At 39.4% G+C, this 15,682-nt stretch overlaps 1 protein-coding gene across 7 annotated transcripts in view; it reads left to right on the forward strand.

The window, feature by feature from the left end:
* LOC6565790 (phospholipid-transporting ATPase ID) overlaps positions 1-15,682 on the forward strand; it is a 38,255-nt gene that overhangs the window by 14,593 nt on the left and 7,980 nt on the right. For 2 of the 7 annotated variants that reach the window (XM_032739024.2, XM_032739026.2), the window contains exons 3-12: positions 9,243-9,301; positions 9,772-9,984; positions 10,076-10,612; positions 10,689-10,910; positions 10,975-11,223; positions 12,336-12,845; positions 13,812-14,102; positions 14,300-14,473; positions 15,122-15,398; positions 15,470-15,622. In XM_032739024.2, coding sequence (XP_032594915.1) covers positions 9,243-9,301; positions 9,772-9,984; positions 10,076-10,612; positions 10,689-10,910; positions 10,975-11,223; positions 12,336-12,845; positions 13,812-14,102; positions 14,300-14,473; positions 15,122-15,398; positions 15,470-15,622 — 2,685 coding nt within the window. Of the gene's footprint in view, positions 1-8,056; positions 9,107-9,242; positions 9,302-9,771; positions 9,985-10,075; positions 10,613-10,688; positions 10,911-10,974; positions 11,224-12,335; positions 12,846-13,811; positions 14,103-14,299; positions 14,474-15,121; positions 15,399-15,469; positions 15,623-15,682 lie in introns of those variants that run through there. The other 5 variants (XM_032739020.2, XM_032739022.2, XM_032739021.2 and 2 more) reach the window with 5 other exon arrangements.

Here is a 15,682-nt window from a genome sequence, read left to right on the forward strand (position 1 = left end):
TACCAATAACAATAAGTGGCTAAAATTCCAAAATTTCGGAAATAAGAAAAAACTAAATTGAAATCAGCCATTTGTTGTGGCAGGATGGCCTTGGTCAAAACATTTTTTCCATTGACGGTTTACCTGTAATATACCTTCCACATTTGGGGACTCTAGTTTTAAAACTTAAAAAAAATGACTATAAAAATGACCAATATATATTCCAAGCTTAAAAAAATATCGCCCTGAAAATCGGCATAATTTTGAAGTTGTGTGTCTAAAATCCAGGGTGTTTCTCTTCTTAATTCCAGGAACAATTAGTCAAAACTGTTGAAAAAAATGTATACGCAAACATTAGCTTTTTTTCTATTATTTAGATAATTATTAAAGATGAGGTAATTTAAAGATATTCGACAATTTAAAGCTTCATATAATTTAATTAGCATGAACTAACGATTTGACGGTGACATGAACCCGACAGTCGAGTGACTTTCCACGGACTTACGCGGCCTCTAACGTTCAGCATTTGGCATTAATACTGCCAGATTTGTGCAAACACCTGCCAGCTGGCAGCTGGAGACGTGGCAACACTCCTGTGTAAACAGTCAAACGCACATATCTGGCAACATCGCGGCGAATAAATTTGAATGGAACATGCACCGCCAATGTGTTGTAATAATTTGTATTATGTACATAATATATTGATGTACATATGTGTATATTTATACATTATTCATATTACTATAATATAATATAATTAGTCGACATAAAGAGTATTTACATATACAAGTCCTTGATTTATTTCATTTATTATATTTAATTAAATCAAGAAACAAACTTTATAGCTTTTAGTGTGATTTTCATTTTATGGCTATTCTGTTTTCACAATGTTGTGAGTGGGCTGAGTTTTAATCCTACTATTTTTGTATATGAATTTCGAGAATCGTTGGTCCAACTGTTAGTTTAAACGTTATTATTTCCACTTGATATATATCGCTATAATCAAATATAATTACCTTTCTTTCAATATGAATTGAAGCGAACGACACAGAGAGAGTGACATAGACAGAGAGAGAGAGAGAGAGAGAGAGAGGGAGAAAGTCTGAAAGAGAGAGAGAGAGAGAGAATGTTATGCAAGAGTAGAGTAAGCTACTATTTACATTTGTATTACGATGCAATTATGACTACTAATTGTAGTTTGACTTATTAGCCGATTACAAGCAACCATTGTTGAACCTATAGGCTAGACTATTATTATGACATGTAATCATACGATGCAGGTTACTTGTACAGGGTATAACTATTGCATTGTAGATTGATTAAATTATGCTTACATATCCGTCTGTATTTGGTATTGATCAGATGTATCCTGATTTGTTACAGCAAGTGAACAATACATATATTACTTGTTATGATTGCTGTCCTGGCATTGGCCCAGTTCTTAGCGAATTGGATCCGATAACCAAAGCCCTAACATGCGGTCAGCTGACCCTGACACGATTTCCGCTCCAGTCGCGGTTCCATTAATTCCCTGTTTCTTGGTGTCTCTGGGTCGGTACGTCTTGTGGACCCCCATTTGGGAGTCTAAGTATGCGAAGCACCTTATAAATGAGTGGAGCATAGTAAAAACCAACAACCTGCAAGTAAAATAGAAAAATCCATCCATAGCCGAAGCGATACCCTGTACCATATGCATGATAGTGCATATAAGAAGTGCTTCCAAAATAACAACTTTTATTTTTCTTAGAATATTGATCAAATTTCTACTGTTAATCAACATTGCGCGATGCTATTTTCCTGTAGAATTGAAAGACTGTATAAACTCCCTGTTTTATAAAAACCTTTAACCTAAATATTTTTCATTTTAAATTTAATTAATTACTTACAATTTTATATCGATTAATTGGGATATATATATATATTAGAATATATGAATATTTTAAATGGTGACATTTTCTTGCCACCAAAATCGATAAGCTTTATTATAACCTTCAACTTGGTTTTGTTTTATTAATTTCAAATTTTGAATTTAGTTAATCACTTTCAATAATATAATATATAACATATTTAAATATTTGATTGGGTTGGAAATGCTTCCTTCTGTCTGTTAGACACATAATGTCTTTGCTCACTCACTAGTAGTGGCTTACAGGGTATAAGAAAAACAACCTACGATTTGTCAATTTATTACGCGCTCCATTTGCTGTTTTTATGAACGAATGAATGAATGAAATGAGCGCCACAATGAAATGCCGGCAATGGCAACAATGACAACAATAACAACAACAACAACAACAACAACAACAGCTACAACTATAGCAACAAAAAGTGTTTCAAGTTGATGGAATCATTTCCGTTGTGTGTGGTTTATTGGGTCATGATTTGTGCGGTTGCCATTGTTGTTGTTAGTTTCGCCACATTTTTTTTTAATTTTGTTTTTTCTTAGATTTTTTTATGTGCAATGCTCTTACATTAATTGATAGTTTTCACTGGGGCAGCATGTGCGCAATTTGTAAGTAAGTTTTCTTGTAACTGATTGCCACATGGTGAATGTTCAAGATCTTTGGCATCATTATGGCCCCCAGAAATAAAGTATCTTTTCCGCTATTGTTTTTTGTGTGCTTAGTTGCCAATTTCGCAACTGGCAGATTTGTGATCCGGCTTCGCCCGAATTTTTAAATTGGATTCGAGAGACTTGCCTCTATTACGTCTTATATTATTTATTATTCGTTTATTTCAAATGTATTTTATTTCAAGTGCTCCCTGGTGGGGTTTCTATACCTAGCTAGGCATTAGTATTCTAATCACTCAAATGTGTTCATTTATTTTTCCTTAATTAAGTGTTCATTCTTGAACAGCATCTTTATAATATATGTAGTTATCCGATCTGTCCGGCTCTTATAAATGTACCGCCTTCAGCAAATATATATTCCAAGTTTCCGCAAGAAAGCTTTCAAATTGAAGCTAGTTTGCATGGGAAAAGACGGACAGACAGTCAGATGGACAGATGGACATGGTATAATGGAATAATCTATTAATAATAATAATCAACTATGGGTGCATATTAATAGATCGGAAAAGTCACCTTCCAATGCGACAACAAAATTAAAGTACCATCTGTAAAAGTATGGTCAACTTGGGACAAAGAAAGTTCACCGATATCCAAATCTAAATACATCCATCAATATATATAATATATATATATATATATATAATATATATAACACAGGGCTATTTATGCCAGGTTACATAAACTGCCAAATTATACCAAATGAATAATAATCTTCATGCACAATATTTTTATTTTTTAACCTATGAGGAATTATCATGTGTGTGTATACAATATGTATACGCTGTATATATTTGTACATTGTTTATATTGTATATAATTGTACATTGTTTATATTGTACATGCAATTGTTTGCCATTTACTGAAATAATTGACGGATAAGCAGAGAAAGTGAGCTTTCAGTGTACAATATGTAGTTGTTTACTTTCAGTTGGGACATTTTGTTGCTAACCGCTTTTTGCTAGTCCACCCACCCACACCTCGCCCCATTCATACTCTCCCTGGCTACTTCCTTGATACTTATAATGCGACTTCCTTAAATTTTGAAATTTAATCAGAAGTTAAGATCTGCAAGGATGTGTGATTTGAACGGAGAAAACAAGCCAAATATAATAAGCTTTATTCGAGGGTGTATACACATACATACATACATACACAGCCTTAACAGTTGTATGTATGTATGTATTCAGCAGCCTGTGTACGTTTGGTCAGTTCAAATCGTTCACCTCAATTCCAACTTCACCCCGCACTCACACACATACACACACTCTGCGTTAATTTGCTTAAGAGCCGCGCACTTAGTTTTGTTTTCGTCTTTTGCTTGTATTGTTGTGTTTTCACGTGGGCTCTCTTATGACGCCATTCCCCCTATCTCTCTCTCTCTCTCTCTATTTCTCGTTGTACCTCTCTGCCGCTTTGTCTAACTTAAAGCGTAGCGTCGAACAGCCGTTTTCGCTGAGCATTTTGCTAATTTTGACGCTTGACAAACTTGACAATATTCAATGCAATTGGCATAATGACGACATCTGAATACGCTTGCCAGCGTCAAAGAATTAAACTCTAAACTATTTCAAATATCATAAATAAAATATACAATAATTTTCAATTATTCAAAAGCTTAACTTAAGGACAGAAAAAAAAAACAAAGCATACTTTGTGGGGTTGAGAAAATGTCTTCTGTCAACATTTGCAGGACGTGATTAATCCCTTTTACCGCATTGTACGCATGTTTGACTTAAATTACATATGAAATTCACTTTAGCTACACTGCAACGCTTCCATTGCAGTTGCAGATTGCAGGTTGCAGGCTTCATCAAATAGCAAAAGTTGCTACTTAATTGAAGGAGCTGTGCTTCTTTTATCCAAGTCTCCGTTCTCAGTAGTTGTTGTTGGTGTAGTTTGTACGTTGTGTTTTCCTCATTTTCTTTTTATTTTTTTCTCATCAGTTATTTGCCGCCGTTGTCCTGGCAATGGCAATGGCGCTGGCAGCGGCGTCGGCGTCGGCGTCGGCGTAGTCGTCGTCGTTGTTGGCTCTCGCGAGCCTAATGCGGCGCTGTCAGGCTGTGGCTCTGGCTGTGACTGTGACTGGTCGTTGTGTGTAAGTTCGGTTGCTTGGTGGCCGTTGCGTCAGTGTCGGCGGTTCTGCTGCTGCTGCTGCTGCTGCTGCTACGACAGACGCGTCGTCGTCGCTGTCGTCGTTTCGGTTTTGCAGTTTGCTTGGCAGTTTCTCGATTGCTGTTTACCGTTTGTTTGGTCAGCGCTTGTTTCTCGCGTTTTTCGCGTTCTTCTTCTAGCCTTTCGTGTTATTTGTTATTTCTTTTTTTTTGTTTTTTTTTGTTTGTGTGTTTTTACCCAAAAAATGTGTGTTTTTTATTGCACAAAATATTAGTGCACAGCCCAATTGATGATGATATAATTGCGTGTGAAAACAATAACAAATAAATACAAGTTTATTAGTGGAAAGCAACAACGAAAAACACTGCAAGAGTGCAATAAGAATTGTGCTAAAAATGTACGCAAATAGCAAAAATATCGCAAAAGCAAGCATTTTCTTGTTGTTGCTGCTTCTTCTGTTTATTATTGCAGTTCTTCTCGTCGTCGTCGACATCTGCTATTTGGCACCTGGCAGAAAGCAGCAGCAGCAGCAGCAGCAGAACAACAAATACCCAAACCCAAAACGAATCTCCCAGCACACCCACTCCCCCCAGAGCACCCCACCCCGCAACGTCTTGCCCTTGATAACCACACACACTCGATGCTCACTCAACGCGCGCGCCACAATTTTGTTTGTCTGCTACTGCTGCTGCTGCTGCGCTGCTGCGGCGGCCTCAGAATTATTATTATTGAGCCCTCATCGATTCGCCTTGCATTATTGGCTCGTTATGTTTGCGTCTCTCGCATTTTCTCGATTTTCGTGTACTACACACGCACACACACATTGACACATGTAGTTCATTTGTTGGAAGCTAAGGCGACTTTGCCATGGTGACGCATTCGACAACGCACTCGTTAAGGGAAAGAAAACCCCCATTTTAGTAGGCAAAAAACAATGGAAAGGAGCACAATTCACGTGCGTGACTCATGCCGTTTTTAAAGTGAAAGCGTTGTTGGAGGAAGAGCAACACAACAAAAAAAAAACACACACACACAAACATATGCAAACAGGCACATAGGTGAATTGTTACATGCATACATACAAACACACACACATACAGAGTAGCCCAGCCTTGCCGGTTATTTAGTTTACATCGCATATGAGTTGACTCTCTTGAAATTTGCTGCTCTTACGCAGCAATCGAATGAAAGCGTAAGAGAGCAACTGGTGTATGTGTGTGAGTGTATAGTATAGAAGTAGTAGTGCATGTGCTTCTGTAGCCGGCGTAATTAGCGTGTCTCTCTGGATTCATTATAGATTCATTCAATGGTTGGCTGCTTACACATATCACAGAGAGAGAGAGTTGCATTGAAAACACATTACACACACACACACAAGCACATACACTGACAGTTTTTGGTAAAGATCGTTTTTGTCAATAGTCAACAAGGATCAACGTTGAAAGCTCTTGATTTGACTTTTGAGCTTAAGAACTTTGGACTTGAATGAACAGCAATTAGGAATGTTCGTTAAATTTACTGACTGCATAAAAATGTTAGCTTTACGGTCAACTTATTCTGATTGATTATATGCATCTCAGACTCCAGAGATTATTATCAGATTTCAACCAGGTGCTTGAAACAACGGAGCTTCAACAGCGAGGCCACGATCAATAAGGCGAGAGTGGCCACAATCAATAAGGCGAGAGCGATGCAGCTTTTTAGAGAGCTTTTTAAAGAGATCGAGCAAAGCTCAAAGAGAGAGAGAGAGAGAGAGAGAGAGAGAGAGAGAGAGAGAGAGGGAGAGAGAGAGCTTTGCTGTTCGCTTGCATCACAAAACTGACAATACAAAGAAGCGACATTTTTTCTGTGACCATGGGTTCTATTCCGCTTCAGGTCGCTGAAAAAGGCAATATAATTTAATTGGAAAAAACTTACGAATTTACGGGCAACTCTAAAGTAATGTAGCAGCGGTGGGAGCCAATTTTCCTACTATTTTGAAATTAGATTCCTTTTCATGCATTCTTCAAAAATGTGTTATTTAGAATTTATATAGTCTACAGTCATAAAACTGATCAAAAGTTAAACTCACTCTTTCAAAATAAAAACAATATATTTAAGGTAATCCGATTGCAATACTGTTTACTTGTGTGCATTGATGCCAATTGTTAATTAATTATTCGACAAATACCACTCAATATTTCTTGTTTCTTCACAAATATTAATATATACATATATATACATATATGTATATTTATTTATGGGGAGGTCTCTTCTCATCTCGCTTAAATGCTAACCCAACCGAATCATTTCTTTTCATTATTAATTTCTTGCAAAACTTGGAAAACTACAAAGAAAATTCAGGTAACAAAGTACTCTATTATGCTCCAGCAGAACTAGAAATAGAGCCAAGTAATAAATGAGATATGATCATATTGAGCAAAGATATCGGAAAAATGACGATATATGCTATTATTTTGAGCACAACTGTACATGTGTTGAGTCCCAGTTTCTTCATTAGTTCTCCATTTGCCTGTCCAATTTACATATCTGGCCATTTGTTGTTATTTTTGAATTCTTACTCACAAAGTGGCAAATTCAATGAGAATCAATTAACATCTCTGAATAATTATTTGGAATTGTAATCAGAGAGAATCGCGTCTCGACTATGAAAAACAAAAGAAAAATAAATAATTAAAATGAAGTCAAGTTTCCCGTTGTCACACAATTATTATTTGAACAAGAATGTGAAATATTTAAAACAGATTTCCATCTGTTTGTTTATAGTATGTAGTCATAATAATAATAATAACAATAATAATATAGTAAGCAGTTGTACAACAAGCAAGGTAGGCTAAATTAATTAATAAGTGGCAGCTACAGTGGGACCTGGTAATTTAAGAATGATTGAAATTGTTCCATATTTGAAATATCCCCAAGCACCCGAACCGCATAGCCAGTGAACACTGTATGGCTAGAGTCATTCAAACAAAATTCCCCTCTCAAGTCTAAAAGCACAAAAGTAAATCAAATCAAAAAAAAACAAAATTGATTACTTATTTATTAGCCACGCGCCGTTTGTAGCATTTAGAATCAGATGTGGGTGTTGATGTTGCACCTGTCATTTGCGGCACGCGATGCGCCAAGTGTGCCATATTCTTGACCTTCTGGTCGAGCACACATTGCTAAATATCACAACTTGTCAATGGTTAATTGATGGCCAATAGTTATTGTTGAATGCATTTTCAAATCCTGCTAAGGTGTTAATGACTATGGCGATGACGAGGCTCATTTTTGCTTTTTGCTCTAAGAATGCACTCGGCTAAAATGGAATAATGCCCAGAAATGTTCAAAAATCCCCAAAAAAAAAAATGATATTTATTTCTAGCTTTGCTTAAAATGAATATGTTTTAAAAACATTCCTCTTCAAATGCAGAAACATTTCTGTTCATCAACAATGTAAATTCGAAAGAAAATAAATAAATAATGACAAAAAATATATTTATATAAATAAAGCCAAAGATGAAGTTTGGCCAACGATCAGCTAAAGCAACTGGGTGTCAATAACAGCAACAGCGAGCGAGAGAGAGAGAGTGAGTGAGAGTGATAGAGTGAGTGAGAGAGAGAGGGATATATAAAGAGGCGGAGTCATGTCCGGCGCCAGAAAATGCAACGAGACGGAGCAAAAAAGGCGCCAACGTCCAGATACACTGGAGCTATCCGTGTTGCACACCTGTCAAATCAACATTGATGATGAGGGGCAGCTGCAACAGACTGACGCCGAGCAGACGGCAACAGGAGCAACAGGAGCAACAGGAACAGGAGCAACAGGAACAGGAGCAACAGGAGCAGGAGCAGTTGAGCGTCGCACACGTTGGTTTCATTTTGCGCGTAAATCGCGTCGCCGACGAATGCTGATCTGCGAGGAGCAACTGGAGCAGGAGCAGCAACTGCAGCAATTGCAACAACAGCAACAGCAGGTGCGCCTCGCCCAGCCGGAGACAATGAACATTGGCAATTCGACGCTGACAATCGCCACGCCACTTGCTGCACAAAACACAAGAGTTGCAGCAGCAGCAGCAACAACAACAACAACATCGAGCATTGTGGCCAATGATGATTGCTTTTATAGTGTGATGGGAGCACCAGCAGCACCAGCAGTATCACCAGCAGTAGCACCAGCAGCAGCAGCAACAGACTCAGCAGCAATCAGTCCCAGCGAAGTGGAGCTGCAGTTCAAGCAACAAGAGCAAGTGCCTGCTGCTGGCAGGCCGCGTCTCTCGATGCTGCAGCGACTGGTCAGCTGGCGACGCAGTGCACCCGAAACGCTGCTCAGCGGTCGCCACAATAGCAGCAGCAGACCCAGCTGCGAACTGGAACAGCCGCTCTCCACATCAGCATCGGCACGCAATCTGCGTCGTTTGTCGCAAATGCGACGCAGACGCAGCTCGTACTATTTCTCGGGTACAAATACATACTTATTTATTAGCACCTGTTGTTGCTCCCAGAGCTGAGACTCTTTCCCTTTGTTTCCAATGCAAATACAGCCACTACCAATACCAATACTCATACAATATTCATTGTTCTTCGTCTGTTGCAGATAATGAACGCAGAATCCGCGCCAACGATAAAGACTTTAATTCTCAATTCAAATATCACGTAAGTTAAATATCTTTACTCAATTTTTATAACATTATTATTAATTATTATTTATTACTATTATTATTATTTATTTCAAATGCTCAAACACATTTTACCAATGCCCAATTAAAAACTTGGCGCCAAATGTCGATCAAAACTTGAATTTAAATTTGAATTTGAATTTTTTTTTGCTATTATTATAATAATAAGATTATTAATCGCCAACCAATAGCAATTCAGAGTAAATAATTTTGATGCTATTTTTAATTTGAATGAGCCAAATACAAAAAAGTAACTCAGTTGTGTCTAAAATTTACAATTATCGTAAGCTCTTTTTGTTTATCGAGCCAGACAACTTTTCAATGTATTTGTGCCAAAAATCGATCGATAATTGGCTCCCCTTACAGAGATCTTATAATAATAATAATAATTCAAGTATGGAGCTGAATAATCTGATTATTTTTGCTGTTCTTCTCTGTTTTGTGTAGAACAACTACATAAAGACATCGAAGTATTCGCTATTAACATTTCTGCCGTTCAATCTGCTGGAGCAGTTTCAACGCCTGGCGAACTTCTACTTCCTCTGCCTGCTGGTGCTCCAGCTAATACCGGCGATATCCTCGCTGACGCCAGTGACGACAGCGATACCATTGATTGGTGTGCTAACGCTAACAGCCGTTAAGGATGCCTACGATGATATTGTATGTGTAGTAAATGAGTAATTTCCATCGACAAAAATGTAATCAAATCGAATAAGAAAATGTTGAATGTTTTTTATTTTTCACTTTGCAGCAACGGCATCTGTCTGACTCGCAGGTGAACAACCGGAAGTCGAAGACACTACGCAATGGCAAACTAATCGAGGCAAAGTGGTCCGAGGTGCAGGTGGGCGATGTGATACGGTTGGACAACAATCAGTTTGTGGCCGCCGATATATTGCTGCTGACGACATCGGAGCCGAATGGGCTGTGCTTCATTGAGACGGCCGAGCTGGATGGCGAGACGAACTTGAAGGCGAAACAATGCCTGACGGAGACAACGGAGCTGGGCGAGCAGCATGATCTACTCTGGGATTTCAAGGGCGAGATTATCTGTGAGCGTCCCAACAATCTGTTGAACAAATTCGATGGCACGCTCATCTGGAAGAATCAGCGTTTCGCTCTCGACAACGATAAGATCCTGCTGCGCGGCTGTGTCCTGCGCAACACACAATGGTGCTACGGCCTGGTTGTGTTTGCCGGTGTCGACACCAAACTCATGCAGAACTCGGGCAAGACACAGTTCAAGAGCACCGGCGTCGATCGCCTGCTCAACTTTATCATCATTGGGGTATATATAATTAACAAAACATTTCTCATCTATCATCATATAGATTTATATATATTTTTGATTTCATCACAATCAGATTGTGCTGTTTTTGGTGTCGATTTGTGCATTCTTTGCGGTCGGCAGCGCCATCTGGGAGGGTCTGATTGGCCAGCATTTTCAACTGTATCTGCCCTGGGAGCACATAATTCCACAAGAGATGGTCGCATCCGGTGCGACGGTGATTGGCCTGCTCGTATTCTTCTCGTACGCCATAGTCTTAAACACTGTTGTGCCAATATCCCTCTATGTTTCCGTAGAGGTGAGTCTTAATCTAATCGAATCTAATCTGTGTATACATCTCAATATGTATATATATGCTGCAGGTTATACGATTTGTTCAATCGTTCCTCATCAACTGGGATGAGGAGATGTACTATGCACGCACCCAAACATATGCCAAAGCACGCACCACAACGCTCAACGAGGAGCTCGGCCAGATCCAGTACATCTTCTCGGACAAGACGGGCACCCTCACCCAAAACATAATGACATTCAACAAGTGCAGCATCAATGGACGCACTTACGGCGATGTCATTGATATGCGCACCGGCGAGCCCATCCAAATATCTGAGGTGAGCAATCATCAATCATCATTTTTTATCTCTATTTATATATATATATATATGTTGTATACATATGTCTGGGTCCGGTGGTATCGATGCTTATAAGAGGTTGCTCAGTTTTTGGTTTCGGTTTGTTGAACTACATTTTAAGTGATTCTTGGTTGTTGGTCCTTGGTGTGTGTAGCTCTTCATCTGTCTAACTGTGTGTGTGTGTGTGTGTGAGTGGGTGTGTGTGTGGGTGTGTGTATGTGTGTGTGTGTGGGAGTATTGTGTGTGCACTTGGGCATTCAACAGAAATGTTTACAAGCGCTTAAACCACAATTCACTGCACAATTGTTGGCTTTCGGCAATTGAAAGTTAACACTAAATGAACCTTTAGGAATACAGTTGCTTTTTACTTGCATTTAATACAGTTTATTTTGGTGTAAATCGTCTGATTCATTATTCATCCAAAGATTAAATAATTGGTTGAATATATAATTTTTTTATTTGTTTAAACACACTTGTTTTAAGCATATTTATGCTTAAACAGCATCTTCAATTCTCTGTAAATATTTAAGTGATGCGAATTTCTTATAAATATTTTCTAAATTCGACATCTTTTTCAAAATTACGCCCTGAACAGAAAATGTAGTTGCACCGTGTAAAGTTAATGGCAAAAATAAAGATAAAGATAAAGATAAAATTATAGGTAAATCAGTCAGAATTGCTAAGGAAAGAAAATTTTCCTTGTTTATTACAAACAATTTGTAAATATAATAAAGCATTTTTCTACAAATTAGATTGGTTTGCCCTCAAATATGTTTTTATTATTGTTTTTTAACGAAATATTGTCTATTATTATTAAGAAATGCATTTTTGCTTCTTAGAAGAAATCCTTTCTGAAACTCAGCAAATTGTACCGAAATTTGTTAGGGTTTAGCAAAATTGAACAATAATCGCCATCACAATTGCAAGCAAAATTAGTTGCAACTGTTGCATGCAAAATTAGCAGCATCAGCAGCGGCAACAACAACAAAATTAGTAGCACAACAGCAGCAAAAACAATAGCAATTTTTAAATATTGTGTGTCTATATTTAATTGTGCGCCCAGCAAAACAATCTCACATTACTCGTTATAGCAGCAATCAATTTTCAAAACTAGCAACATCAGCAGCAGCAACAGCAGCAGCAGCAACAACAGATGCAACAAAACGATAGCAGCAACGCCCAGATCAGCGCCGACAATACTGGTGCATGCCGCTGAGGTGCATGCGACAAAGAAGAAGATGAAGAGTACAGTGCTGGTGACAAGCACCGGTGGCACCCAATTGGCCAACCGGCCGGAGCAGCTGCAGGGCTGCATTGCCGGCGAACTGATGTCGCCGGCGGTGAGCAGCGTAGCGAATCCGTTGGCACAGAAACAGGTGCACTATTTGCTGCCTCACAGCAGCGATTATGAATTGCACGATCCGGGCTGTGGCAGTGGCATTGGCAGTGGCAGTGGCAGTGGCAGTGGCAGTGACCGGGATACGGACAGTGGCAGTGTCGGTGTCGGTGACAGTAACAGATTGGGCGCTTGCTTAACGCGCAGCGGCCAGCGGATGCGGCGTCAATTGTCCGGTCTGTCCACAAGCAACAGCAGCAACAAAGTAATAATCTTGCATGACATTCAACAACAACAACACAACCCAAAACAGCAACACGACAAAAGCAACAATCGCTCACAAGATCATCGGCATCATCAGCATCAGAATCAGCTAACAAATCATCGCCAGCAGCTTCAATTCAATTCAGAAACATCCTCATTTCAAACACAATTTGAGCAAGTCAAAATCAACAGCGGCTGCTGTGCCCCATTTCGCCAGCAGCAGCAGCAACAAAACAACAACAACAATGGGAGACAATCCGGCGCAACTGCAGCAACAGCAACATCTTCAGGCAACAGCAACAGCAACAGCAGCAGCAGCAACGAAAACAGCGCACATCAGCACCGTTATTTAAGCACCCACCGCTTTGCCACAAATTGGAGTTCGTCACACCAAAAAGTGCACGTATGCATGTCGACCAATTGTTCTCCCTGCCCACCCACTCCTGCCACTATCTATAACTACTGCTTTCAATGTCTACCCCTTTGTGTGTGTGTGTGTGTGTGTTACAATCGATCAGCCGATCACAGTTTTATTGACTGCTTTTTTGTTTGCCAATAATATTGCCAAGTTGAACTGCGCTCAAATCATATTTAACTCTAACCAACTCGCATAGAACGAACATAATATTGACATATTTACATTTGTAATCATCAGCTTTACTAAATCAAATCTAACCAAACCCAAAGTATATATAAATATATATGTTTTTATATGAATGAATGAGCTAATAACAAATAACGCATCGTTTAATAGATCTATTTTATATCCTGTAAGCTAAATATTTAAAGTATCTAAATTGGATGGCTGCTAAATTGGAAGTGCTTCAATTAGACAATTATACAATTATGCAAATCCAAACTGCTTCCAGTACAACATTGAACATGAATTAAACAAACCAATTATTTGTGGCATCTCCATCAGATGCAGACCAATAATGATAATGATTCGATATTGGGCACATTTCAGGTACTCGAACCGATCGACTTCTCGGCCAATCCGCACTATGAAACTGACTTTCGCTGGTACGATCGCACACTGCTGGATGCAGTGCGTTCGGATGAGCGGCATGCCCAGAACTTCTTTCGCCTACTGGCCCTCTGCCATACGGTTATGGCGGAGACTGTCGACGGCCGGCTGGAGTACCAGGCGCAGAGTCCCGACGAGGCTGCCCTCGTCTCAGCCGCCCGCAACTTTGGCTTTGTGTTCCGCTCACGCACACCAAATAGTATTACCATCGAAGTGATGGGCAGCCTGGAGGTAAGCATTTTTCTCAATTGTCCAAAACATGTTCTGTTGGTGTATTTAGTTTATATGGTAGGTGATCAACAAAACAAATGTTGTGGATTCGTTCGACCACTAAATGTTCATCCATATCGCTGGGCAATGGTCAATTCAAATGTTCTCTTCTAGATTATAAACTTTATTTATTTTATTTATATTTTGCACTCCGACAGGAGTACGAGCTGCTGCACATACTCGATTTCAACAATGTGCGCAAACGCATGTCCGTCATCCTGCGGCGCTCCGAATCCGTGGTGCTCTACTGCAAGGGTGCGGATAACGTGATATACGATCGCCTGCACGGCGGTCAGGAAGATATGAAGGCGCGCACCCAGGACCACCTGAATGTAAGTTACAAGTTACAAGTTGTATCCACTCAGCAAAAAAGAAATCACCCCAAGAATAAGAACATATTCCTTGGTTCTGGAAATCATTTCTAAGGATGAGAAAACATTTTTCTCAAAATTAGATTGGCTTGGCCTAGAAAGTAGAAGTACAAATCCTGATGACAATAAAAACACTTGTTTCTTTCAATTTATAATTTCAATTTATTGGAATATAATATATAGATTTTAAGTATAATGCTTAAAAATTAGTTCCCTTGTCACCAAGACAGTTGGCCTAGTTTACCAGCAAACTCTGGACATTCCCGAGGCCGTGGCCGTGGACGTACAATGTTTGTTGTCTATCAAAATGCAGTAGTCGAGTGAGCTCGACTACGATTTACCCTGTTGATCCTGATCAAGAATATATACACTTTATGGGGTCGGAGATGCTTAAACACATAGGAAACAACACTTGGGGAAACAAGACGTATTCTTTTTTTTTAAGAAATCTTCAATTTTAGACAGTTAATTTCTGAATAATAAAGTGAGGAACCCTTGGCGCCAAAGATTATGACAAATTTCTATCTTGAGTGTGATTTATTTTTGATTGTCTGAGTTGAGTAAATGTTGTCATAATAATTAATTATGCGCGATGGTTATTCGCTGCAGAAATTTGCCGGCGAGGGTCTACGGACTCTGGTGCTGGCGGAACGTCAGCTGAGCAAGGACTACTACAACGACTGGCGATTGCGACATCAGGAAGCTTCTCTGTCGATGGATTCGCGCGAACAGAAGCTGAATGCCATCTACGAGGAGATTGAGAGCGACATGGATCTGCTGGGTGTGACAGCCATCGAAGATAAACTGCAGGATGGTGTGCCCAAATCGATATCCAATCTGCAGAATGCTGGCATCAAGATCTGGGTGCTAACTGGCGACAAACAGGGTGGATAATCTAGAAAAAAAAACCCAACTAAAGCCATTTCCAATTCATCAGTATTTTACACAACATTCCAGAAACTGCCATCAACATTGGCTACTCCTGCCAGCTGCTAACGGACGAACTGGTGGATGTCTTCATTGTGGATGGTAGCTCGGTGGAGGAGGTGGAGAAGCAACTGCGTCAATTCAAGGAGTCCATCAAGATATTCGATCGCTTTCGGCCGGGCGGTGAGTGCCATCCACATACCATTCATATATAGTATATTCCATTCAAAACTCAATCATTTT

This window comes from Drosophila grimshawi, unplaced genomic scaffold (assembly GCF_018153295.1).
Source record: "Drosophila grimshawi isolate 15287-2541.00 unplaced genomic scaffold, ASM1815329v1 contig_848, whole genome shotgun sequence".
NCBI lineage: Eukaryota > Metazoa > Arthropoda > Insecta > Diptera > Drosophilidae > Drosophila > Drosophila grimshawi.